General features: G+C 39.2%; 1 protein-coding gene and 1 pseudogene across 1 annotated transcript in view; one reads left to right on the forward strand and one right to left on the reverse strand.

Annotated features, from left to right (window-relative positions):
* Positions 1-386: 386 nt before the first annotated feature.
* The window catches only part of MCUB (mitochondrial calcium uniporter dominant negative subunit beta), a 136,828-nt gene continuing 109,279 nt past the window's right edge, over positions 387-27,935 (reverse strand). Inside the window, exons 2-8 of the mRNA XM_077142563.1 lie at positions 18,915-18,990; positions 18,255-18,425; positions 11,704-11,808; positions 4,099-4,259; positions 2,391-2,594; positions 1,662-1,778; positions 387-599 (exon numbers count right to left, since the gene is read on the reverse strand). Coding sequence (XP_076998678.1) covers positions 522-599; positions 1,662-1,778; positions 2,391-2,594; positions 4,099-4,259; positions 11,704-11,808; positions 18,255-18,425; positions 18,915-18,990 — 912 coding nt within the window. The 3' untranslated portion in view covers positions 387-521. The remainder of the gene's footprint in view (positions 600-1,661; positions 1,779-2,390; positions 2,595-4,098; positions 4,260-11,703; positions 11,809-18,254; positions 18,426-18,914; positions 18,991-27,935) is intronic.
* LOC143668499 (ubiquitin carboxyl-terminal hydrolase BAP1 pseudogene) lies at positions 4,364-7,729 on the forward strand (annotated as a pseudogene).

Consider the following 27,935-nt stretch of genomic DNA (forward strand, 5'->3'; position numbering starts at 1 on the left):
AATAGCTTCCATAGGATTTTGAATAATATATATGTAAGGTATCTTATAATATGTGATTAAGTTCTACAGGTTTTGTTTTATTTTAAATATTGTTACTAAGATGAACACTTTAAATTGATCAAACATTTGATAACTTTAGCTATATCTAACACTAAAGATCTTACCTCCAACTATTACATATTCAAAAGAATGTCATGACAAGAACAACTCTAAGTGAAGCTGAAAAATGCTAACCATTTCATCTCCATGTGGGGACAGGATGATGAGGGTTTTTAGCTAAAGAGCCAAATACCAGCAGCCACTTTCACTTTTTTTCCAACATTAAACCTTAACAAGTTATGAACATCCCTAATTCAAAAATCTCAAGCAAGAAGTTCAAAGACTAGTTGTGTTTTACAATAATATTTTTATTAACTAACAATTTAAACAGTCAAACTGAAATGATTATGGGATTCAAAAACTTCCAGTTTCTAAGTTGCAAAATGTAATCGAAAACTTCAATGACATTTAAAAATGTAAGCTCAGTCCTTGCCATTGTGTTCCTCTACTGGCAACCGCAAATAAAGAGAACGGCGCACATGTTTCAGGGATTCTTGTGCCTGTGAATGAGAAAAAGAAAATGTCTGATTAGAGCGAATGTGATCACATCAGTATAGTGCTTGAGAGGAGTTCTGTGAGTGTAGTATCTCCTTAGGGCAATAAAAATATTCAAACTATGAGTGGTAAATGCCTAACATACTTCAATTTTATATGAATCCTTTTTTAAATGATGTTTATGGTTTCTAGTTTATCCTTATGCTTTTTTTTTGCATTTGTTTATCTCCTTCATAATATCCTTTTAAGTTCATATTAAAAAATAAAAACAAACTGTGATCTAATGGTTTCCCTTTTTCTCCCAACTTTAGTACCTTAAAAAATAATACTTTACAAGGGGTTATTTTAAATCTTAAATGCCCATTCCTAAAAACTAGCTGAAAGAATGTTCCTTAGCTTTCTTGGATTGTAACATTCAAAGTAAGTTTATCCACTAAATTTCTTCATATTTTTCCTATTTAGTAATTATATGAATAAAATATTTAAAAAAATAAAAGGTTCCTACCTACTATTTTTGGATCAAAAATTTAGTTCTAGTAATAGTTTTTCTTCTTTTTATTTCAGATGTGGGTAGTTTAGAAAGTACAAAAGAGATGACAGCTGACTATTAAGTGAGCATGCATTATACCCAAAAATTTCCTGGTATAAAATTACAAAGAAAAGTAAAAAATCTAGTTATTTTTATGAGAAGTCACCTTCTGAGAAACGTTAATGATTAAGTGGGGAAGCCAAAGAGAGAAACTGTCTAAGAAATAGACTCTAATGATGTGCACTTAAGAGCATAAGCTCCCGAGTCAAACTTTTGGCTTGGCGGCCCTGATTTTCCCATTTTCTAGCAGTGTATACCTGGGCAAGTAACTTTAAGATCCTCTGTTTCCTCATCTCAAAGATGGGGAAAGGATGAAAAGAGTGCTGCCATAATGATTCTTCTGTTTTTTAAGAAGAAACTTCTAAATGCCTTTACAGAGTTTAAAATTCTTTACTGCAGCATTACCTCCCTAAAATTCTACTTTCTATTTGTTTAATAGCTACAAATCTACAAGTGAGGTTGGTACTGGGTAAGATACCTCATCAAGGTCTTCTTTTAACTTATTGTATTGATCCACATCAAATTGTTGTTGTTTTGATTTCTTATGGAAGAAGTGTAGAAATTGCCTACTCTTCACAGCTGGGTAAGTATAATCCTAAAAAGAAAGAAAGAACAGATAAGAACATGTTTGGACTGAACGTAATGCCTTCCTGAGGGAGATAATTGACTCAGCAACACCAAAGCAGAGGTGGGCAGATGAGTAAAATATCTGCAGTGGCCATAACAGCAGCATAAGTTGACACAAGTAAAACATGTAGTTTCATTTGAGACCGGCTGCTCCTTCAGTGCTGTTTTCAAAGCAGGCTGGTGGGAAGAGAATTTGCACATATGGAAGAATGGAAAAAACAAAGAGGGAGATTTTTGGCAAAATAACCACAAAAAAAGCTGAAGTTACTGTGTATTTTGAATTGCAAATTCAATTTTATTTATAAATGAGGGTACAGGGAAGATAAGTGTATTAAGTATTTCTCTACAGAGGCTACATATAATTTCTCCCTATATAAGTCTCCTTATACAAACCCAAGTAGCAGTAATTCATTAAAAAACAAGCCTTTTTTGTTCATTACTTGATTTGGGTAAGCAATTTTTTGCAAAGATGTTCTAATTTACCATTAAAAAACAAGCCTTTTTTGTTCATTACTTGATTTGGGTAAGCAATTTTTTGCAAAGATGTTCTAATTTACCATTTTCCTAACAAACTACTCACCTGTCGAGTAACTATAAAGTATGCAAAGAAGATCATGGAATTTGCAAATGTAATGAAGTATGTAACTGGTTCCATAATGTCCCAGGAGTACACCCACCAAGTGAGCCAAGCCATTGCCCCACCCTGGACGGACAGCAGTGCTAATCCAGCCCACAGGAATCCACTGGTTTTGGCTTCTGAGCGAGCTTCAATTCTAGCTTTCAGCTGAGGATAAAAAAGCAAATTGTTAAAATTCAGTTTACAGCATATCAGCTTGGGGGGGGGGCGGGCAAGAGGAAAATGAACAGTAAATACACACCTACATTACTTTAAAGAAGTCTGATATATTAAAAAACAACACTTACAAAACACAATTAATGCCACTGAATTGTACACTGAAAATGTCTATTTTTATGTTTTACATTTATGCCACCATAATTTAAAAATATATTTACATATTTCAGTGAATGATTACTCATTTCCAAATCGGTTCATTAATCACTTTTTTTTTAATGTTATGAAGTTAATATATGTTTATGGAAAAAATTCAGGATAGTACAGAAGGTTATAACAATGAAAAACTCAGAAATCACATGCCTAACAAATCACATGCCAAGTTTCTTTTACTCAGCAATTCTGCTTCTATGAATTTATCCTACAGGGACACCCACACATATATGGTTCACTATGATTTCATTCTTAACAGCAAAAGATCAAAAGTAATCCATGTATCAATAAAGATAGACGGCAACTATAAAGAGGAAGTGTGCTTTCAACTAATATGAAGAGATTTCCAGGATATACTCTAGGTGGAAAAGGTAAGAATATTGTCTATAGCATGCTTCCTTTCCCGAGAAAGGACAAAAAATAAGAATATATTTGTTTTTGCTTGTATTTAGACAAAGAAACACTGAAATGATTCATAGGAAACCAAACACAATGGATATGGAGCACGGAGGACAGAATGGAAGGAAGACTTGACATCGGGCACCTTTTTATGATACATAATTTTAACCCAAATAAACATTATCAATTTTTTTTAAAAAGTAAAGAAAAAAAATGTAGCTAAATAATCTAATCACTTTTAAAAACTTATTACATCTCCAGAAACTTTCTATTTATATGCTAAGATACACATAAATCCACCCATTTTCTAAAAATTACAAACATGATCAGAAAGTTTATAGGACAAAGTTCTTCAAATGAAAACAGATAAACAACCAAACAAAAAAAAAGTTACTTTTTTTCCACCACTGGTTAACTGCATATTTTGAAAGCCATTACTAATTTTAAATTCTGCCACGTGGAGTTAGACCCATTCTCCAGAAAAATAAACAAACAGCAGCCTTCCCCCCCCAAAATGTAAAGGTATACCCCAGCTAGTACATCCCAATTTAAATTCTAAGTTTTCCAGGTTGAGAACAAAATATTCAGATTGCTATTATCTATTTGCAGAGAAATGGCGGATCCATGGAGAGGAAGTGCGGTGGAGTTAAAGACAGCAGCTCTACAAGCAGATGACCTGAGTTAACTTCTGGCTCTGCTACTTATTAGCCGAGTACTTCTGTTGTCTCAATTTTCTCATCTGCAGAATGAGATAACTGTACCAACCTCATAGTTTTGTTACGAGGCTTGATGTAGAAAATGAACATATAAAGCACTCAGAAAAATGCTCACATGATTAACAGGTATTATTTTCATCTAGATATAAATTGTGATGCTTTCTAACCTGTTCGAGGGAATGTAGCTCCTCCATCAGTTGGTCAATTTTCTCCAGTAAATGGTTCTCTCTCTTTATCAGAAACTCTTCCAAATGTAAAACTGTAAATAGTTTGTGAACCAAGGATCTCATGTTTTCCATCTCAGTAATATGCTCACTACTCAGTTTTTCTGAGAAAAGACAAAAGGGAAAGATAAGGCAGTCATCGCATTTCTTCCCTCCATGGTCTGTAAGTCCAGGGAACCAAATTTGAGCAGAGGGTGCTGACACGCCCATGGCTGGCTGCCACCTGTGAGTTCCTGACTCCTAGGGAGGCATCTGCTGTCAGCTTTCATCCTGTTTCAGATGATTCCATTACTCTCTCTATATATACATATTCGAAAAGCAATTCAAGTGTACATTTTTTAAAACAAGGGGTGTCACAATAACTAGCCAAAGATACACGTGAAAGGAGGTTCACAGAAACTTGAAAAGAAAGGGAGCCAAAACTTTAAGAGTTTTAACGTAGATTTATGAATTTCTCTTCTCATACCCCCGTGGATCTATAAATCCACATAAAATTGGGCCATAATTATACCTTTCTGAAGGTCTTGTAATTGTTTACCATCACTGTAAGAGAACTGAAGGAGGTGCACAAGGTGAGAGGTAAAAAGGACCTTCCTGCGAGGAGCAAATGACACTGCACCAAGGAGATTTATGATCCCACAGTTAGTATTGGCCCAGTGATTTTCTAATTCATGCCAGTAATCCTGAAGCTATTTCTCTTCCATCTCTGCCCAGTTTTTCAAAACTTCATTGGGGTCTCTACTACTTTTACATTCTGGGTTGAAGCTGCCACAGAGAGGCAAAAACTAGAGATCCCTTCTAGGCTCTGAGGTTTTTAAGCGGTATCTGAGATTTGTGGAAGAGTCAGATTTCTAGTTTTGATGAAAAATGTGTGGATATTTACAAGGTCTACATTCAAAGGAAATGTATAGATGGGACACAATTTTGTCCAAAGCTGTGGAGTGACCTAAGATGTTTATATGAATTCAATGACTAGCCCTCCTGGCAATGCTCTTTAGAAATAGGTGGGTACTACATAATTCATAGCTGTATTACCAACCTAAACAGGCTCATAACTTTTGTCTGTGGCAACTCCCAACAAAGGCCAAAAGTGAGAGACAAGTATTCTTTTCTTTTTCTTCATCAGCTATTTATTTCATATATCTTCCATGTGGATTTTGTTTTTCCTACCCTGAATTTTCAAAGCCAAATTTGCCATTGTTTTAGGAAAAGAAACAGAGTTCATAAATAAAACAAAAGAACTCTTGAATTTACAATTTTATAAATTTCATTTCTTTTAATCCAGTGTGATTCTTCTGTGATTTTCCTTCCAACCATGCTGACCGTGTCCTGCTTATTTAAACTGTGAGGCTGGGCAAGTCTGAGTCGATGTGCAGTGGCGCACCCTGTAACCCCGAGGACAGTGAGTTCCTAGGCCTCTCAGGTCTCCAGGGTAGACCCTGCCCCTGGAGCTCGATCCCTGCAAACAGTTCCTTAGCAAGAGGGGTGTCTAATAAGTTAGAAGGCTGTGCTTCAGCCCACCTGCACCTAAGGTTTATGCTCTATGTTGGGGTTTAGGGTAGAGGAAGGTCATATGAAACAAAGAGATGATCTGGAAATGCTTACTTCCACTTGAATCCTCAAATGCTCAACCTAGGGAACAGGAAGTGGATGATTTTCCAGGGAGCTAAGAACTTAGTGGACATGAAAGCTGATATCTAAACAGGGACTTCCATATTCACAGTTCTTAAATTCTGCTCTTCTTGTGGTTAAATACTGCCCTGATTTTAGAAGGGAATTAAGGCTTGGGGTTCCAGGGGTGGTGGGGACTCCTGGCACTGCCAGCAGTGGGGCAGGAGACCTGGACATGGTGCTGAGAGGCTGCCACATGGGAAGATAAATAAGGGTTGGCTGGAATTGTAGAGCGACCCAGACCTCTTCACCCTTCTGATAGAAGATTTCGATGTCAAAGGGTTACAGGTGGAAGAGATCTATGACCTTCAGAGCAAATGTCAGGGCCCCGTGAATGGATTCATCTTCTTCTTCAATGGTCTGAAGAGTGCCTGTCGCCAGGACTCTATGCTGGTGGATAAATATGTCTATGACTGATGATGATCATGTGAACAGTATGTTCTTTGCCCACCAGCTGAGCCACTCATGCCCCTAGCTCTTGTGCCACTCACGCCCTGCTGAGCGTGCTCCTGAATTGTGAACCTGGGGCCCACTCTAAGTCACATGAAGAACTTCACCAAAGGCCTCAGCCCTGAGAGAAAAGTATGTGTGATCGGTAATGCCCTAGAGTTGGCCAAGGCAATAATAGCCATGCCAGACCTGAGTTGTATCACCTCCCTTGAAAGCAGAATGGTCTTCGTGCAGCATGGAACATGAAGGTGTTTCACTATGTCAACTATGTGTCACTCACAGGTTGGCTTTTGTGCTGGATGGACTGAAGGTCTAGCCTATTGACTATGGGCCTTTGAGGGAGGATGAGGAGCGGACAGAACAAGGCCTAGTGGGTCATCATGGAGCCTATCAGCCTCACCACTGCACAGATCAAGTATGAGGCCAGGCTGCACATGCTGAAGGGGAATGGTCAGGTGGTACTGGAGGCCCTGCAGCAGCTGATTAGGGTTATACAGAGCTGATTCAGATCAATAAGTCTCAAGAGTCACAGCTGTCTGAGGAGTCCAAGCCAGAGCAGCAAGTCCCCCTTGGCACTGAAGGCAAGCAGGGCCCCTGTGGTCTCTGAGGGTACCCAGACAAATGGTATGTATTTGTGTGTGGGGGCTGGCCCATGCCCATCAGCCCCAACACATACCTCTCCCAGCAAGTCCAAGCTGGTGGTGAAGCCACCTGGGAGCAGCCTCCATGGCAGTGCCCCCAATCTCCGCCCTCATCACTAAGGGGCTGGCCTTTCTGGATAATCACAATTATACCAAGTTCCCCATGCAGGAGGAAGAAGACCTGGCAGCAGGCATGGGTCGAAGCCGAGTCCCAGTCAGCCCAACTGAGCAATATTCAGATGACGAGGACAACCATGAAGAGGTGAGGACAGTGGTGTGCAGAACACCAACTCTGCCGTCAGAAACAAGGGAAGCCAGGGTCCTTGAATGGCACTACAGAACGGTAGCTGTCGGTGCTGAAACCCAACACCATCAACATCTTGGCCAAGAAGCTCAGAGAATCAGAAAGATGTCTTGATTCCTCTGCCCATCAAGATTAGCAGCAAGGCTGGGAGTTTGGCTGTAGCAGTGCTCACACACAGCCCTCACACACCCTCAGCAATGTGAGCCTCTGAGATCAGTGGTGCTTTCAATTCAATACCGCGTTTGTCCATCTGCTTGGCCAACCCAACATGGCCTTCCAGCCCTGTCACCAGCCACATCTCAAGGTGGTTTCTGGTGAAGATGACAACCTGCGTGTTGACTGCAAATGCTGCAATTGTGCTGAACATGACCTGGGTCCTGTTATCAGCACAGGCCTGCTGCATCTGACTGAGGATGAAATGCTGAGTCCCCTAGCCTGGACAGAGGATAGGAAGGTGTGCTTTGTGAAGCTGTTATGCACCCCAGAAAAGCCATGTCCTTTTTCCTGATCAAATCCTGTGGGAGCGGCTATGCTTCTTTTAATCCGGATTCAACACTGTGAGGCAGAAACTCTGACTGGATTGTTTCCATGGAGATGTGACACATCCAGTTGTGGGTGCGACCTTTTGATTAGATGGAGCTGTGATTCTGCCTATCCAAGGTGGGTCTTGATTAGTTTACTGGAGTCCTTTAAACGGGAAAACATTTTGAAGTTGCTTCAGAACTGACATTGAGATGTTTGAAGATGCAGACAGAAAATGCCCCTAGGGAAGCCTTCTGAAATGAGAAGCTGGGAGAGAAAGCCAGCAGACATTGCCATATGACTTCCCATGAGATGGTAAGCAAGCCAGAACCAAGAGTTGTGTCCTGGAGGAGCTAAATGAAGGCCCATGAATGCTTAGAAGAGGAAACCACTGGCACCAGAAGCTAGACACAACGGACCCAGGAACAAGAACAGCCAATGCCAGCCATGTGCCTTCCCATGTGACAGACATTGGCCTTTCCTAAGTTAAGGTATTTTTCTCAGATACCTTAGTTTGTACATTTTTATGGCCACAGAATTTTAAACTTGTAAAGTAATAAATTCCTTTTTAAAAGCCATTCCATTTCTGGTATAATGCATTCCAGCAGCTTTAACAAACTAAAACAGAAGTTTTCTCACCCTCCATTAGACCAAGCCAAGGCAACCAGGGGCTCAGCAGCCCAAGGAGAAAGAGATGAGGAAAGCAGCAGAGAGAAGACTGGGCTTGTCAGGCCTAGTGAGTCTGTAAGTAGGAAGAAATACTCATCCAAGGAGCTACTGGCACTGCTGAAGTAAGTGAGATTGCAAACTATGAGGACTGCCTCAAAGAAGAACAGAGAAGTGGAAGAAGTTCAAGATTGATGACTAGAGGAGACTGATGATCAGAGAAGGACCCAAAACTACAAGTTCATCTGCCCCTTTGTCTCCACATTGGCTCAGGAGGACATGTTGGCCAACCTGGTGGAGCAGAACATCTCGGTGCAGTGGTGACAAGGGGACAGCATGGCCGGCTACACAAGCAGTAGAAGCCTGACAGGTAGAAATGCTCATATCCCTTACAAGGCCTACTGCTTTTGGGGACTGCTGGATCTAACTCTGCAGCCTGGTCTTGCTATGCTCTCACCAGGGCCTCTTGCCCTGCTCTACTCCCTCTTTCCCCAGCATTACTAAGTAGTTCCAGCTAGAAAGCCTACACCCCTTGGAGCGGGAGCCAGGCCAGGAATTCCCTGCATTGTACCCTAGGGCAGAGATGGTCAGCCCTTTAGTGCTTAGGAAGTAGCAGATGGACTAGGGCACAGCAACATACTGCAGCTATCTCTATAGCCAACTGTGGTACAGCAGGACCTGGTCCTCCTGTCTTGGACAGCAAAATATATATTTTACTTACCAGAGACATGTACTTTTCTGGGTTCAAACCTGTCTTGCCACTGCTGTGTTGATAGACCTGGGAATGTTTCCCTCCTAGCAGCTGTCATTCTATTGGGCCCAGGCCCCTGCTTCTTGCCAGGGCCAGCTGGGGTCTGGGTAGGCACTGGGACCCGCTGCTGTAGCCTCAACCCCAGCCTGTTCCTTTCATGAGGAAGCTTGGCCTACTCTTTTCATTCCTCCTGGAAGAGATCCAAATTCAGGCACCCAGCTGTTGGGCTGGAATTGGGGGTGGGTTAGCCTAGTGTGGGTGGGACGAGCAGCCTCTGGATCCTCTTGCCTGAACAGAGAAGTATTCAAGCTGTTTCTAGACAGGCCTGTTGAAACTGTTCTCTGCAGCAGGGCTCGAGCTTTTTGCTTTCAGTGTTCTGGCACTGCCTTGGTCTCCTGGTCTTCATCCCCTGGGCTCAGAATAGCCTCTGCTCAGCCCTTCAGTATTTTTCCACATCCCTGTTATTAAGGGATAGCAGAGACAGGGCTGCTTGCAGGAAGCTGGCATCACTCAACTCTCCCTGCCACACCAGCTTCCTCAGCCTCTGCAAGCCACTTAGGGTTGGGGACAGACCAGAACTGGGACAATCAGTTGGAGCCCCCGTGTCCCCAGAGGGTTTGATGCCGAGGGGTAATGGATCCAGCACTCCCTCTAGAGCACAGGCCCCAAGTAGCCCCATGGCCTCTACCAGATGATTTTGAAGGTGACCCAAACAGAACCATTATCTGTAGATAGTGTTTGGGGGCAGGGCTGGCAGTGGCAGTTGTCTCTCCTGGGACTGAGCAAACCTGATCCCTCTAGCCCCTGTAAATACTGGATCAGTGGATGAACACAAGTCTCATACAAACTTAAATTCTTAAAGAGAATTAAGAAGAGAAGAATGTTTATGATTGTGGAAATGGATGATTCATTTTAATTTCTCATATGTTTCCAAACATACAATTAAAATTGAAAACAACTTTTTTCTTTAAGGGATCCTCAGAGAAGTGCCTCATACCAGCGCTGGGGCACGGTAGGTACAAGATCAGTCTGGGTCATTTAGTTATGCCAGAAAGTAAGGAAGTGGTCCAAAAAATTATGGCAGCTGGTCACAAAGACACTATCCTTATTTATATTGGTGCTCAAATTGTCCCAGAAATGATTAGTGGGCTCCTGTATCCTTATGATTTGCTTACTTAAGGAATTTTTTTTTAGAAGTTCCTTAGTTTCTTTAAATCCTTCTCCCTCCCCCCAATCCTTCCACCCTAATATAGCATCTATAGATGATTCCTGCCTCATTTAGAATTTGGCTGTAAAATAATGATTTTCCAACTCCAGTACCTCTTCCAAATTTATCAGTAGGCACCTGGCATTTTAACTGTAAGCAACAGCCCTCCCTTATTTATCATCTGTTTACTTTGGTATGGACTCATGAGTTCTTCTCCCCTCCCAACCCCAACTGCCTATAATCACAGCATAAGGGGAACAAAAGCCTATGCAGCCACGACCCACAGCACACGTATAACTGATGAATTCCTGGAGGCTCAGTGTGGACTAGCTTGAGAGTTAAAAACTCTGGGGGCCCCATCTTAGGGAAGCCTTCCACCTTTTTCTGAGTTTTACTTCCAGGAGTCCCACCAAATTCTCAGAAAAAGATACCCTTGCTTCCTTGTTTTCAGTAGCGAAGAAGAGGAAAGTAACCATCTTGAAATATACCCAGAGGACTTTCTCCGTAGCAAAGACTTGCCTTCAAGGGAAACTACTTTTCAGAGCCTACAGAGACCGTGGGGGAGGCAATTAGTCAAATTCAGCACCCTCTAGTCTTCCTGTCTCATGTAAGGGGAGAAAAACTAAAGCCTAGGAAACTCATCTGAAGGTCATGGCTCAAGGACTCTGGCCCAGTAAGAAACAACGACAAAACAACGATGACGAAACCCACAAGATTTAATAGGAAGGTTATAGAACACTTCTCTTTCCTCTCCACATTACTACCACATCAACAGGACTTATAACAATAGATTGTAACTGAGAGAGCTGCAAGAAACACACTCCATTTAAAGAGTTTCTAAGGAAACCAAAGACAAGAAGGAAAACAAAGACAAGGACATTTAAGGAAAGTAAAGGCTCTGACACAGGAAACATTAAACACAACCTAATTCCTAGGTAGAAAAAGTTAAAATGTCACAACTAAAAGCCTATTTATCTCAATTTCCATTACCTGATACACACTTCAGCTTTCAACAAAAAAATTACACGGTATGCTAAAAGGTAAGAAAAAACAGTCTGAAGAGACCAAGCAACCATCAGAAGCAGACTCAGGAATTAAGCATTCAAGGTCCAAAGGTGAAGTTTTAAAAATCTAAGAAGAGTAGATGGGACTAAAAGCTCTGCTGAGCAACTTCTACTGATCACTTACACCCCTGCTAGAAAAGCTTAAATACTGATTTTCCAATTACCTTTTGGTCTTTTAATCAATTAAGAAGATTCTCATGATAAGCCATGCTCCCTATAAAGCCCACAGGCAAAGGCAAGTGTTAAGGTAGTTGGATAGCTGTATTTCTTACCTTTCTTGGGGCACTGTACATCGTATGTTATTTCATTAATGACAACTTTAAAATCATTCATTAGCAAAATTTCCATCAAGGTTGATGCTGGAATCTTGCTACCATCTTTAAGAGAAAACATAATACAAAAATATGTCCTTGTTTTAAAACAATAAGGATCATTTTTCAGCATACAGAAAAATACTTTCAACATGCCTTTTCAATACAGTTGTAGACATTTCCCTTTTTGTAGGCTCCCCAATACCCAAATACCCTCATTGTTGGGGAGAGGGTCTTCCACTGTTGCTCAATCTCCCATAGAGAGGACAAGGTGGATCAGGCATTCCTTCTCCCCCAACTCTCTTGTCTGGGCTGAGTGAGAGCCACATGGCTATCCCTGATAAGACTCAGTCTCTGCAGATGGCCATGCAAAGATGCAGGGGTTCGGTGGAAATTCTTCAGAGCAAGGTTAAGGCAGTGGAGGTGGCAGTGTCCAGGGGGTGGGAAGGGAGGTTGTTCTGGGGAGCCCAGCAGGTGGTTCCTGGGCTAACTTGGTCTCTGCTATTTCCAATCTGATAGCCTGCAGACTCATTACTTCTCTGCTTAGCCAAAGGCCATTTCTGCTGTTAGCAACCAAGCCCCTTAATATCACATGTAGGCAGTACATAGGTAGCAATTAAAAAAAGAAAAAAGAAAAACTCTGCCTTTCTCTTATTTTTTCTAGAGGTGATTGATTCTGTTCATTAAAAACTTGATAGCTAAACAACACCACACACTACCATTACATTGGCTCACCGCCTTTTCTAACTTATGAAAAATGAAAAAGGCAAAACTGTAAGGGGGCAGGGGTAGCAGTAATGAGCATAATTAAGTCCAAGGGACAAATTTCTATCTGTGTGATTTATTTGTGGAGGTGGGGAGAGGCAGGAGAAATTCTAACAGCAATTTCAAATGTCAGAAAAAAAAAATCTCTTGGAAATTTCTTAACATCAAATAGGGCTTGCACAACTTTTCATATGACCTAGTTTTTGTTATTATATTTCTGAATTAAATTTTAACGTAACCCAGGTGTTAAGAAAGCAAAATAATCATTAAATAAGCAAAAAAGAAAAAAAAACAAAAGGGTCTGTTTAGGGGTTTCTGTTTTTACCATTTTTTCCTTCGGAAGAGTCCACACATCACTACGTGAAATAAAGTCCAGAAAAATGCTGAATGTGTATTTTCTCCTGGCCTGGCATTTGCTTGGTTACATTCAACTAGAGTTATTTCAGGTACATTAATAAGCGAGACAGCAGGGGAACACTGCTAGCAAAATGCCCTAAGAACCTGGTTGCCTGCCTTCTGTCTGGCTCACTTTTCTTCCAGAAGGCAGCAAGTCAAGTCTGCACCTGGGTCTGTTCCTAGAATTTGGCTGTTTGGGTTCCTGTTCATCAGTTCGGGTTAGATCATCTTCCCAAGAATTGCCAAATAATTCAACCCACACAATGGGCAAAACCGTGATAAGCACAGAACACTCAAGTCCAAATTAAACACAAGCAAATTCCACCCACACGGCCTCTTAAAAAAAAGATCAGCAATACACCAATTATTTTATCTGACTTTTTGAGTGTCATTTGAAAATTTACATTTAAAGATTCCAAACTGGTTCCTTAAAATATCACTATAAGAATAAATCACCTGAATATGATTTCTCCGTTAAAATATATTATCCTTTAAAGTACTATATGAACAGCAAGAGATCCAAAAGTCTTTAAGTAGGTAATGATACAGTGCTGAATTTTCTTTCTATTCTTGAGTGAGGGTTCATTTAAACCCCCATAAAATGTTTTCACTCAATCCAAAATGCCCCTTTTCTCTAAGATGTTGATCAAAATAGCTTTAACTTCCCCCTAGTTTGACTAAACTGTAGATAGATTTCTCCGACTTCAGCTCCTGACCACTCTCTCATCTAGGCCAGACGAATTTATTCAGCACTTGAGCTATGTAAGATGCTCAATAAATATTTGTTGCATGAATAAATTCTTCCTCTCGCTCCTCCCCTTAGAGATCCAGGTGGCCAAATCACACACACACAAAAGAAAGCATTCAGAACCAAATAGCCCTAATTGGAAACTCAGTAAATCACTCACTCATCCCAGTGATCAATCCTAACATTCTCCAGTACTTTTCCATTCTATCCCTTAAAAACCCTGTCACCCTTTGTTTCAATGGAGTCGAGTTCAGGCTTAGTCCTGGGTCTCTCTCCCCTATTGAAATTGCCTGGAATAAAGTGCATCTTTGCCTGTTTAACACTGTCTGGTGCAATTTGTCTTGACAAGTTCTAGTCTTTTTGAGTACTTAATGTTCCAAGGCTGCTCAAATAAGCAGGGTAAACATTATTGTTTTAATATCTCTTCTTTCATTCATTCAATAAATATTTATTAAGCACATACTCATGGTGCTTAGTTCAACACATTCTGAGTTCTGGATTTGCATCAACCTGCTCTTAAAAGTTCAGGAAGGCAGGTTCTGCCCCCTTCTGATACTGGGGGAATGTCAATCTAATTCAGGAATGACATATTAGGAAGATCATTGTGGCCACTGGCTAAAACCTTATTCATTGATCTAGGTTTTACCGAGAAAAGAGCTCCCCTTCCAGTTAAATCCAAAGTCCGTGACAAGGTTTTGTAAGATCTCTCCTCCTACCACCTAGCTCCCTTCTTTCCAACTACATTGAACTCTGCTCCCACCCACAGCCTTTGGCTGGAGAGTTCTTCTTTTCACCTGGCTCCCTCTCTGATCTCTTCCACGTGTTCAATCAAGTATGACCTCAGCAAGCCTCCCTCACCTACAAACACACTCAATCCCCCTTCTCCATTTTATTTTTCTCCAGAACACTTATCTAACTCAACGTTTTATTTCATTATCTTGTTTCTTTCTCCTCTGTAAAATGTAAGCTTCATTAGGGTAGGAACTTCATTATCTCTTTTGTTCTTTGCTCTACTTCCAGCATCTAGAACAGTGCTTGAGCTATGTGAGATGTTCAATAAACATTTGTTGATTGAAGAAATTCTTTAATCCCCATTTTTCCAACTTCTGTATTTACCCCTTAATTGGTTCTGAATTTCCTTTTCAAAAAGTTTATTCTAAGCATGTAATATGACAATAAAATAACAATGCAAATTTATTCATTTAGCTGTATTTGAAGCCTCTGTGTTGGGACAGTGTACTCATTTGAACTATTATGTACCCCAGAAAAGCCATGTTCTTCCAATCCAGTCTTGTGGGGGCAAACCTATTTTTCTGTGGGAACTTTTGATTAGGTTGTTTCCATGGAGATACAACCCACCCAACTGAAGGTGGGACCTTTTGATTAGATGAAGATATGACCTTGCCCATTCAAAGTGGGTCTTAATCCTTTTACTGGAGCCCTGTATGAAAAGAATAAAAGGTAGAAAAATACAGAGAGAGCTCAGAGCTGACACAGTGGGCAGAGAAACAAAACCAAGAGACACAGATGTTTGGAGATGCAGAAGGAGGGTGCCCAGGAGATGTCAGAAGCTGAGAGTGTCATGTGAAACCTGAAGACTGGTGAGGACAGCAGACGTGGCCATGTGCCTTCACATCTGACAAAGAAACCCCAAACAAGATGGCCTTTCTTGAGTGAAGGTATCGTTTTGTTGATGCCTTATTTTGGACATTTCCATGGTCTTAGAACTGTAAATCTGTAACTTAATAAATCCCCTTTGTAAAAGCCAATTCTGATTTTACTCACGTCATCTGAAGGAGCAACCTTTTCTGCCAAGCCCAACCGAGAGCTGGTGGTGTAGAATGTAGCTCCGGATGAGCTTCAGGGCTGTTGGTAAGAGTCCATTAGGAAAAAGCCAGTCTGCACTCTTCCTAGTGGTGACCATAATTAGAAATGGACTGATCTTTTAGTGGCCCATCGTGGCGCAGCAAGCAGTGTGGCTCAGAAGCCATGAACCAGGAACTCCATTTTGTGGCATTGTGAAATTCTCCAGGGCTGAACGGGTACTGCCTTGTCATATTATCCATCCATGCCAAAGGATAATGCCCATCAATTAAGATTTAACAAGACGGTATCCAACTGTTGAAAAATGAGCCAAAGTCTTCAATGGAGTATGTTATGTGCCTATTTCTGAAGATGGACCCTTTCTTAAAGCACTTCTCTTTGAACTTAGATTACTGGATGATGATACCGATTTTGTGGAGAGTCGTGATAGCTGTTCACGTATCAATAAAACATCTGTCTATGGACTCTCAGTAGAAGTTGAAGAACTCTAGCCAGATGTTGCTCTTCTGAAGAACGGCATAATATATGCTTGTGTTCCACTAGTTGAACAACCTTTATCTCCTTGTCCACCATTAATTAGCATTAGTGAAATTTCACAAGGCTTTGAACGTCTCTTTGGGTTGCAGGATTTTCTTTACTCGAGTCAAAAAAATGAAGCTGAGCTAAATGCAACATTGAGCCAATTGCTTGCCTTGCTTCTACAGGCTTGTCCATTTAGTACTTTGTTAGATGCCAACTTACAGAATACGTTGGATAGTATTAATTTTGCATCTGTGTTTCTGCTACAAAAAAAGCCAGCTTGGAAAACTGGAGTATACAAAGGAAAACTATAAGTTTCTATTTCAATCACTGAAAAGATAAAATCCATGCAATATGAGAAGTGGGATATAGCAGACATGTGGCAGGTCGTTGGAGCTGTAACTTGCAAGGTGAGAATTTCTCTTATACTTGCTTTAATATACCATTTAGCATATATCGAGCAAAGCAAAATTTCTAATGGGATTTTATATTGTCAGATAACATTCTTGATTTTTATTTTAAGCAGCAGTCATTAGATCTTAGATTCATGTGAAATTTAATAATGTTACTTTTTTGCATTCCTTACTAGTTGTTATCAATGATTAATTATTGCTGAGTTATGATTTAGCTCCAGTGATTTAGAGGCTTAATACAACTGTAAGCAGTTATTATCCTCTTAATTTCTGTGGGCCCAAAGTTCAGGATCTTAGCTGAGTGGTTCTAGTAGAGTGTCTCATGAGGTCACAGTAAAAATGTCAGCTGGAGCTACAGTCACTTAAAGGCTTTACTGGGGCTGAAGGATCCCATGTCTGGCAAGTTGGTGACGCTTGTTGGCAGGAGGCCTCTGTTGCTTTTCTTTGGGTTTCTCCACGGGCTGCTTCAGTGTCCTCACAAGAAATGACTGACTTCCTTCAGGTTGAGTGATTCAAGAGAGAAAGAGACAGAGGGTGCGAGAAGGGGGAAACAGGCAGAAGCTCTCCTTTTTATTACCTAGACTTGGAGTTCACATAGCATTCCTCCCCTCCTTTCTGTTCATTAGAAGCAAGTCACTAGGTCTAGCTCAACATTCAGTAGAAGTGGAATTAGACTCTACCTTTTGAAGAGTGCTACAAATTTATGGACATATTGTAAAACCACCACACCAATTTTCCATTTTCTCTAAGGATGAATTGATAAATCTCTGACTTGAATCATTTTAGTGGGTTCCTGTTTTATTTAAACAAGTCGATAGGGTAACTTAGGGTTCTCTGGTTTGATATTAGAAATTATCAGACATAAGGGTGAGCAGCTATGTACAAATCCTGTGTATAAAAGTGGACTTCAAAGACAGAGAACTAGCATAGTCCTAGTAAGCAAATTGGGTCTTTCTTTTTTATTCTTAACTTTAAAGTGATCTAAAAGTTTATGTATCTGCTTTTGTTTTTGTTTTTAATTTTTTTTAAACATAACAACATACAAATACGAACATTCTTACCATATGATCATTCCATTCTTGGTATATAATCAATAACTAACAATATCATCACATAGTTGTATATTCATCACCATTATCATTTCTTAGAACATTTGCATCAATTCAGAAAAAGAAATAAAAAGGAAAAACTCATTAAAAAAAAGCCAATCCATTTCTGGTATGCTGCATTCTGGTGGCTTTAGCACACCAAAAGAGATGGGGTAAAGAATTTTTTATGCTATTTTAGAGGCACTTGGGCTAAGACCATTTCAGATCTCTAGAACATAAAATCTATACTCTCAATTTAAAATATTTAAATGATTAAACAACCACCTCTGCTAGTATTAAATACACATATATACTTCCTAAGAATTAATTTAGTAAAAAAAATACTACATTGTAATTGCTTTATAACAAAAATTAATGGATATGTATGTATCTCAATTATACACTATTTTAATCATTGAAACTGCAGCTCATTTTTTATTATTCAAATTTTGCTCAAAATTACATACTAAAGCCTGTGACATTACAAATTTCTTATAGAACAAATTTTCAGGTACATATATGAAATAAGTAACTGAAACTAGCATTAAGCTTATTCTATTAATTTCTTATTCAATGGAATTAATGTTTTAATATTATTAATGTATAAAAATGAAGTGCTCAGTAAAGGTCAACCGTTAATATATAATAAAATAAAGAATCAATTTTTTTTTTCTAGAAAAGTAAAGAGCCAAAACTAAGACTGAAAAGAAGAGACAAAGAAGTGCCTGGACAAAGGTGTAAACACACACATAGGGATACCTGGTGTGAATACGCCTGCAGTTTTGACACCTTTATCTTCATTTTGTAGGTCCTGAAGGAATGATCCAACTGTTGATAACATTGGTTTGACTACAAATTGACAGCGCTCTTTTCTGGATGGTAGAGTAAGTGTAATCAAGGGAAGGCCATGTCTATAATTAACTGTTATTTCTGTCAAGAAAAGAAAAGAGATAATATAGGAATGGAAGTATTTATTAAAAAGTTATTAAAAAATAACTCCAAAATATAAGAATTCTAAAAGGAACGCTTAAACATAGACTCCATAATCTTCTGAATTCCTGTAATAATCTGTATTGCTTGTATAGCGCCTTCCTCATACTATAGGCTATATATCCCCTACTATTTTATAACATTTTCTTACAACATTTACCATTATCTTTCTAATGTCTTTCCAGGTAAATAGTTAAGTCCATGAGGGCAAAATCTGTAGCTTTTTCAATTCTATTTCCTCTGATTGCTGGTGTAGGATTTTGCAAAAAAAGCATGAGATATTACAGGAAGAGAAAAATGAAGAACTGAGACCACCCTGAGGGTAGGAATGCAAGAGAAGTTTGTTTTGCTGAAAATTCAGTTACAACTCTATTTAGAAGACTGTAAATAAATCAATATTTGAATCAAAGAAATGATAAGAAAGCTTACCATCAGGTGGCAGCACTGTACTGTAAAGGTATGATTGATAGTATTTCTGATTTCCACACAGCTTCACAGATAGTATCTGTAAGAAGGAAAGATTTTTCCATTTTTTTTAAAAAAAGGGAATGTTGAAGTACGTGCTATCAGGAGATTATTTTTACCCTTATATGATATGCATGATAAAAAATTCAACTTCCCTTAGAGACGCTTGCAGCCTTTCTGGCTGCATGCTGTTGCAGTAACGCACTGGGACAGTGGTTCTCAAACTGTGGTGCCAGGACCCCTGAGAATCCTGAAATTGGTCAGAATTTTTAAATTTGGTTTTTCCTTTCAGGTGATTGCCTGATATATATGGATACAAGCGTATTCTAAATATTTGTTTCTCAAAGTATGATCTCCAGACCAGAAGCATCAGCACCACCTTGGGGTTAGTTAGCAATGCAGAATCATAGACCCAGCCCCAACTTAATTAACCAGAATATGCATTTTAGTAAGATCCCCATTAGATTCATAATGCACATTAGAGTTTGACAAATATTGCCCAAGATCTGTTTAATACGGTAGCCACTAGCTACACACAGCTATCAAGCAGGTGAAATTGGCAAATATGACTGAGGAATGGAAATATTAATATTTAATTTTAGTTCATTTAAATTTAAATAGCTACATGTGGCTAGTGGCTACCATATTGGGCAGCAAAAGAACAGAACACTGCCAGCATCACAGAAAGTTCTACTGGACAGAGCTGCTGAGTCTACAATATCTGAACAGCCGCCTTATTATGGAATATGTTTTTAGTGCTTCCTTTGGTGTTTGTGTTTATAATTTCACTGGTGCTTAATGAAGTCGACATGACACCATGGTGCACTGTGTGAAAAAGATATTGTGGTAACAGAAAGGGCACTGAAGAATTGGTTCATAAGTATGTGGAACTAAAAAAAACTTGTGCTAGAGCAATTAGTACTGTAGTCACAATGGTGGCCATTTCGTATTGATCTCAACTTTTTTTATTTTTATTTTTTTACATGGGCAGGCACCGGGAATCGAACCCGGGTCCTCTGGCATGGCAAGCAAGCGTCCTTGCCTGCTGAGCCACCATGGCCCGCCCTGATCTCAACTTTTGACGTATCATTAGTAATAGGTCTGCCAGTAATTACACATGAAGATTTTTTGTAAATTGTAGTTTTTAAAGCTCTCAGGATTTATTTAAGGCACACTATTAAAATTAAAATACTAAATCAGTGGTTAAAACTGTATTTACTGCTAACAAGGAAAAAAATAAGATAATGACTGATTCAAATAATATCTCATAGTGCCCAAAATAAAAACACCTCAATAAGTGAAATACAAAAACATTCAAATACATATTTCTAGTATTAAACACAATGTAGATGATCTGTTTCAACAAAACATCTCCTGTCACATTAATCATTAACTCAAAGTTATTCATTTGAATTTCATTTCTAAAAATATAACACAACTGGGTGCATGGGTGGTTCAATGGTAGAGTGCTCGCCTTTCAAGTGGGAGACCTGGGTTCGATTCCTGGACCATGCACCCTCCCCCCAAAAATTGTATTAAAAATATAACACAACTAAGATGAGAAGGGCAAAGGTGATTATTTTTAAAGTTAGTAAAACTATCTGAAATTGAGAACAAAATATATTCACTTGAAAACAGATCAGAATTCTCCATCAAAATATTTCTTTAAAAACATTTAATTATAGCAGACAATGGTGGCGCAATGGCAAAGTTCTCACCTGCCATGCCAGTGATCCAGGTTTGATTCCTGGTGCCTGCCCATGCCAAATATATATATATATTTAATTAAACAAATTAGTCTCCATGTACAAAAGTCAAATACAGAAATAGAGGATAAAAATTCCCTCCCTTTACTTTCCCATAATTGCACAACTTTCCCCAAAGATAATCAGTTTTTTGATGTTTATCCTTATCATCTCTATGTATAAGTTAAATTCAATGTTAGATTTTATCATGTGACTGTGTGATTGTGAAAACCTTGTTAGTGACACTTCCTGTATGCAGTGTATGGGCAGATGAGTAATAAAGACAAGAATGAGTGAATGAATGAATGAATAAATAAATAAATAAATAAAAGGGGAGGAAGAGGGGTATGGGATGTTTTGGGTGTTCTTTTTTATTTTTCTGGAGTTATAAAAATGTTCTAAAATTGATTGTGGAGACGCATGCACAAGTCTATGATGATACTGTGAGCCAATGATTGTATACTTTGAATGGATTATACGGTATGTGAAAGTATCTCAAAAAAGTTGCATTAAAAAAATTCTATGCTGGAATCTGTACAATGCTAAAGACAGTTTGTGAACCAAGTTCCTAGGTGTTAATGATAATTCATGATCACAAAGTGCTTATTATTTAATGTGCTGTTGAACTTTCTAGGGCAATACTGGGGAAGTCATTTTAAAGAGGCATCCACTTGATAAGGAAACGCTGAGAAAGGCAGAGTGATCAGGGAAAACTAGCAGGACTTCTCAAACTTTTTCATGCCTGAGAATCACCTGGAAGCCTTGTTAAAATAAAAGATTCCTGGGTCCTGCCCCCAGAGATTTCTCATCTAGTAGGTCTGAGGAGGGATCTGAGAATTTGCATTTTAATAAGCTCTAGAGTTATACAGACGCTGCCAGTGTGAGGAACGCACTGTAAGTCACTGGGCTCCAGTGGGGGCCCTCTCCCGAAGTGCCTTCACAGACCTGTGCCTAATTTCTCCATAAAATCATTCTGAATTCCAAATTTTAGTGCAAGGTCAAGGGTTAGTGCTTTTGAAAGGTATTCAGTATCAGGACAAAAGATGATTAGGCTTCTTTTTATCACTTATCATTCCAAAACATAGTTCTAATCACTTCTGTCTGTGCTTCAAACCCCCTTTGCCATAAGCAGCTTATATAAAGTAGAACAGTGACCCTACAGTGGAAAAGACTTCAGGGGTTCTACACTCAATTAAGGCACTAACAGGTGAGATTTTATTACAGTAAGTCATCAAACCACACTGTACTTCAGTTTTCTCAAGTTTCAGTTTTTTCAAGTTTCTCTTGCAGAGCTGATATGAAGATTAAAAAACACAAGTGTTGAGAAGTATAAGGTCCTGTTTATGAGCCCAGCATGCAAAGCATGGGTCAACTCTCCTCTAGAGCCTTATCCCTTGGTTCCTTTAGAGCAAGAATGTAGGCTCTAGTCAAATTAAGCTATTTGTCACTGACTTATCATTCAAGTGCCTTTCTTTATCTACTGCTGCCTAACAATCCCAGCCTTCCCTCAAGGTTCAGCTCAAATGACGTGTCTTCTTTGACTCTTTTGGGGGGCAATAATGATCTGGTGGAAATACCAGAGGCTCTGCAGTCACAACCAAGTTGGACTCCTAGCTTCAAGCTAACCAGTTACTGTGATCTTTGACAGGTTCAGAATTCAGGAAGAAATTGGTTGTAAGAAAAAGAAGGGGACAAGTTTGGCAGTGAAAAAAAGGAGCCAGGGCTATAGTATATTACAACAGGGACATGTGTAAATATTATGATGTGGGCATGACCTGTTTGAACTTCAAAATAAAAGGGAGGCAATTACAGAGAGGAGCCAGTAACAAGATTTCAGTTTACTTCCAGAGCTATGTAATATTTTAGATAAACCATCTTTATTATTATTAATAAAAGGAATACATAATTTCCATTAAAGATAAAGGTGTAAGTTCACACTTAAGGGCCCTCTCAGTTCCATTCTCAAAACAACATATATATCTTCATGCACCATAAACAAAAGAAAACCACAATGTGACAAGCAGGGCTCAAGTGAAGGGCCAAAGTTCTAGCCCTATAGTAAAAAATTTTGTGTTTCAGTAAAAAAACGATGTATCAGCTATAGCATGTCCTTCCAGGTTGTCAAATTGCAAAGCTGCTCATTATCCTTGAGCAGTTTCACAACTTAAAGTCATAGGTACTGATAGATATGTAAATTCTATCCAGTTTGATAGTGATTTGACTTCTTTTCGGACACTCCACTCAGAAAAAACAGTCTTCATTAGCAATTCATCCTAATTTTTCTTTACTCTATATAAATTTGTGCTGTATGATTTCTGCCTTACTGTCTGTGGTAGTTAGATGCAGGTGTCAACTTGGCCAGGTGAAGATACTTAGTTCTATTGCTGTGGACATGAGCCAATGGCATGTGAACCTCAACTGTTGCTGATTACATTTGCAGTGGGCTAGGAGGCATGCCTGCTGCAATGAATGATGTTTGATTTAATTGGCTGGTGCTTAAATGAGAGCGCTTAATGTAGCACAGCCCAAGCAGCTCAGCATACCTCATCTCAGCACTTGCAGCTCAGCCCAGGCCTTTGGAGATACAGAAAGAAATCATCCCAGGGAAAGTTGTTGGAACCCAGAGGCTTGGAGAGAAGGCCAGCAGAGATCACCCTGTGCCTTCCCATGTAAGAAAGAACCTCAGTTGAAAGCTGCCTTTCCTCTGAAGAACTATATGTTTTTTACGAAATAAATTCCCTTCCATCTCTGGTGTGTTGCATTCCGGCAGCTAGCAAACTAGAATACTTTCCTCATATCATATGAGTAAATAAATTCTTTAATGTGTTAATTTTAATGTGTTAATCTGTGTGAGTCATGATTTTACCTTTTTCTGAAAATTATCTTTTAATAGTTTTGGAGAGTTTCCAATGAGATGATCAGTGGAGTCACTGACCAAAGCCAGGTAAACTCTCTTAGAGAGAAGTGTACTGTGTGGGCAGTTTAAGCCCAGGTACATAGTTTCTTGGCTCCCACAGGTGAATCCAAAGTGAAAATAAAATTTTGTTGAAGTTGTTGGACATTTCCATTTTATCCACTATTTCCAACTTCACTGTTTTCCTCCTTACAACAGTTATGAATGCACATTTTAGAAAATCTGCAAATCACAGACAGCAAAAAGAAAATGGAAGTCACCAGTAATATCTAGAATGATCACACAGTTAACATATATTGATGTATACCTCCTAGTTTCTTTGCTATCTGCTATCTTATACTTTTTACCATTACAACTAAGTTGTTTCTAACCATCTTTGCATATAAATCTTTGCATTTTTGTTTTTCCTCACGGTAGATTGTAGAATAATTGGATCATAAACTATTAACAGTTTTAGGATCTTGATATGTATTACCAAACTTCTTTTGAGAATATTTTCTTTATTTTGTCACATTGCCTTACTTAATAGAAGACAAGCTTAGTAATAGTCTAAACCAAAACAAGCAACTTTTCTTCAGGTTCAGAATCAAACAAACAATAACAGACATATTTGGGCATTCTTGAAGCCTTCTCCCTTTTGAGGCTCACCTCCCAGCACGCCTACTAGATGCCTTCATTGAGATGGCCCACAGGTATGTCAAACAACACCTCCTAACTGAGCTCTTGTCATTCATAAACCTGATCCTCTCCATTCTTTCTTATCTTGATGAATTGGAACCTAATCACCACTCATCAGAAGTAGAAGGTCTAGAGACATCCTAAACAACTTATTCCATAGAATCAACTGTTAGCTTGTACCAGTAGGTAAAACTGAAGCTTCCTAATTGCCTTCTCACACCCATCTATTCCAATCTTCTGAAATCAGATAAAGTCAAACTATTTGCAGATTAAAGACATCTACTGGCTCTCTATTGGAAAGAGAAACACTTCAAAGAAAACTTTCCATAAGTTGATTTTTTGTCCACTTTTCCAGCCTCACCTTATCATCTCAGCACCATGTACCTCTTAACCCTCTATTTCAGATATGCTTAAGTACTGGAATTCCTTCAATTCACACAGTTGCATGCTTCCATGTCTTTGCACTTATTGCCCTCCCACATGGAAAGTCCTTCCCAATATACTTATTTTGCACAACCAACTCTTACTCTTGACTCTCTTATCTTCTCACTATAAAACCTATGGAACTCTATCTATACTTACCATCTCTTCCTTCCCTCCTATTATAGTAAAATGACCCTCTTTCTCAAATGCTGATCATTCCTTAGGTGGTCTCCATTTTGTATCCTGTAGGCTTCCTCAAAAACTTTTCCTGTCTCAGTTATTATGCTTTCTCCTGTATCATTTTCTTCTTACACTCTGTGAGTTTAATATACATAGAGCATGCAAATATGCTCTAATAGCTCTCATCTTAACAAAGTTCCAAACCATCCATGAACCACATGGCCCTCCAGCTTCTGCCCATCCATATGCTCCTTAGACAAAGTTTACATAGTGTTGTCTATAACAGCTGTCTCCTCACCCTCAATTCCTATTCATTCTTCAACACACCACAACCTGGCTCCTATATGCAGTCCTTCATCTTTCTAGCCCAGAACTTCCCTCTGAGGTTCAGACTTGGACATCCAAACGCCTGTCTAACACCTCCTCTTGGATAAACACAGGCATTTGCAACTTGAGTTATCCAGAATAAACTCCAGATTTTCCCCTGAATCCTCTCCTCTGGCCCCGTCTTCCTCCCTGCAGAAAGTGATCCACCATCTCCCTAGCCACTCAAGTCAGAAACTTACGAGTTATTCTTGATTCCATCATTCCTATCAACCCATCAATTCTACTTGCATACTTTATTTACTTCTCTCCATTTGTATTGTTACTGCTTTGGTCCAGGCCACCATCACCTACTACATCAGATTCTAGATTCTAAACTGGTTCCCTGTTTCTACCCTTGCTCTCCTCCAGACTACCACCCTCTAAGCAGCAAAAATGATTTTCTAAAATGTAAAAAGAATCACTCCATCCCTTTGCTTAAAATTTTCCAATGGATTCCCTTTACACTTCAACAAAACAAAGCTCACTGGGGGCAATGTGATGTTACATGAGTTGGACATGGCCTCTCTTGCCAACCCCACCTCATTCCCCTGTCCTTCCTTGCTTACCTTACTCTGGCCCGACTGGTCTTCACTCAATTCCTAGAACAACTTTCTGAGACCTTTGGGGCACTGCACATACTGCCCTCTGTTTGGAAATCTTCTTCCTCTCTCTGAATGGCTATATTACATGCAATATCTTAATTTTCTTAGCAACTACATAAGATATATACTATCATTTTCCACATTTCAATTGTTAGAGCAGTGGAACACAGGGAGAGTAATTAATCTGTCTAAAGTGATACAGCTAATGAAAGACTATAGTCAGGCAGTTAAGAGTTCCCATCTTTTATGTTTCACTGTACTGTCACCCTGTGGTAAGGGGAGGTAGGAGTGCACCAAGCCTGGGCTGTCACATGTCCACACCTGTGGGGAATAGTGGGGTCTGTTTTTAGATGAATATGAAGTCTATATCTGGACAGATATAAACCACAGCCACTAAAGCTAGCTTCCACACTATTGAAACCCACGTAAAAGAAGGCTTCCAGGTATGAGTAATCTGAACTAGAAGGAAAAAATATTAGGTACATTTGTTACAAACAAATCTTGAGAAACTACATTAACAATCATGTTCTTGAAACCAATTTATTATTTGTAAATAATGTATTTCTTATTTAAGCCAATATACTCTAATATTTCAATGTGTTTTCTAATAGAAAATAGTGGGAACAAGCAAATTCATTTACTATGTTCTCTGGATTATAATAGCTCATTATTTGCTCTCAAAATTGAGATTCCCTGGTTAAAAATGTACAAAAAAGAGAAAAAGGAATTGGATGCTATTGCCTACAGTTAACAGGAAGAAAGCAACAGTATTACAGCAATAGCAGGGGTAAATAATTTGGTGGGAGGGACAAAAGATTAGGGGAGGTTTTGATTTAATATTTGGTGAGGCTGTGTTCTTTGTCTCTTTGGACCAATGAAAACTGTCTAAAATTGAGAGTGCTATTGATTGTATAACCAAGTGAGAATATTGTAAATATGATGCCCAATGAATGGAGGGGGCCAAAGGGTACAATGACTACCAAGAAGCTGAAAGGCGAACTGAAATACATATGTGATGGAATATTGTACTGCTACAAAATGGAATGAAGATATGAGGCATGCAACAAAATGAATGAACCTTGCAGACAACATGCTGTGTGAAATAAGCCAGAAACAAAAGAACAAATATACTGTAGTCTCTTTCAAAAAATATTTATAAGAAAATTGGAACCTAGATTGTAAGCTCTTTTAGCAGCCATACTTAGTCCGAAGTTGTAAGTGTATTTCTAGATTCTAAGACACCGAGCTATATGTGTATAAGTTGGTACTTCCCTGGAACTCTGAGCACTTCTGTGATACCTAAGATTCAGAGCTGGAATTCTGCAGCTCTGAAAGTCAGCAATAACAAAGTAACCGAAAAAGAGATGAGGCTGCAATTAGAGAGAAAAACAAACAGATGATAGGGTAGGTACTCTACAGTGAAGCTGTATGAGACCAAAGGAAGAAAACTTTATTGTGTCTAGAACCTAAATCTTCTAGAGCTCACAATCTAAATCAACCTGTCTGGATACCTCATTCGGACAACTCAAAGACATGGAGCGTAGCACAGGAAGAACAAGGCCTTGGAATTCTGTAGAGCTTAATGTAATACCAGGAAATATCCCAGATTGTGGTGGGCTGATAATTAAAAAGTATTGGTAGAGGGCGGTGCAATGGTGGCTCAGTGGCAGAATTCTCACCTACCATGCCGGAGACCTGGGTTCGATCCCTGGTGCCTACATATGTTAAAAAAAAAAAAAAGTATCAGTAGCGTCCCTTGAGGGACTGGAGAAAAAATATCTAACTATCAAACTTTCCCATCTGGGAAACCCCTGGTGCTCTTTCAAATATTAAGGACTCCCAAGAAAATAGGCCAAGCCCTTGATTTTGAGGCTTGCTCTTATTAAACTTATTTTTGTAGTGGAGAAGCTAAGACTACATATAATTATGCCTAGGAGTTGCTTCTAGGAAACCTTTTCAGTTACTGAGATGTGGCCTCTCTCAGCTCAACTCTGCAAGGAAAATCATTACCCTCTCTCTTACGTAGGGGTGAAAGTCTCCCTGACAACATGGGACATGACTCCCAGGGACGAGTCTG

Source organism: Tamandua tetradactyla, chromosome 24 (assembly GCF_023851605.1).
Source record: "Tamandua tetradactyla isolate mTamTet1 chromosome 24, mTamTet1.pri, whole genome shotgun sequence".
NCBI classification, from domain to species: domain Eukaryota; kingdom Metazoa; phylum Chordata; class Mammalia; order Pilosa; family Myrmecophagidae; genus Tamandua; species Tamandua tetradactyla.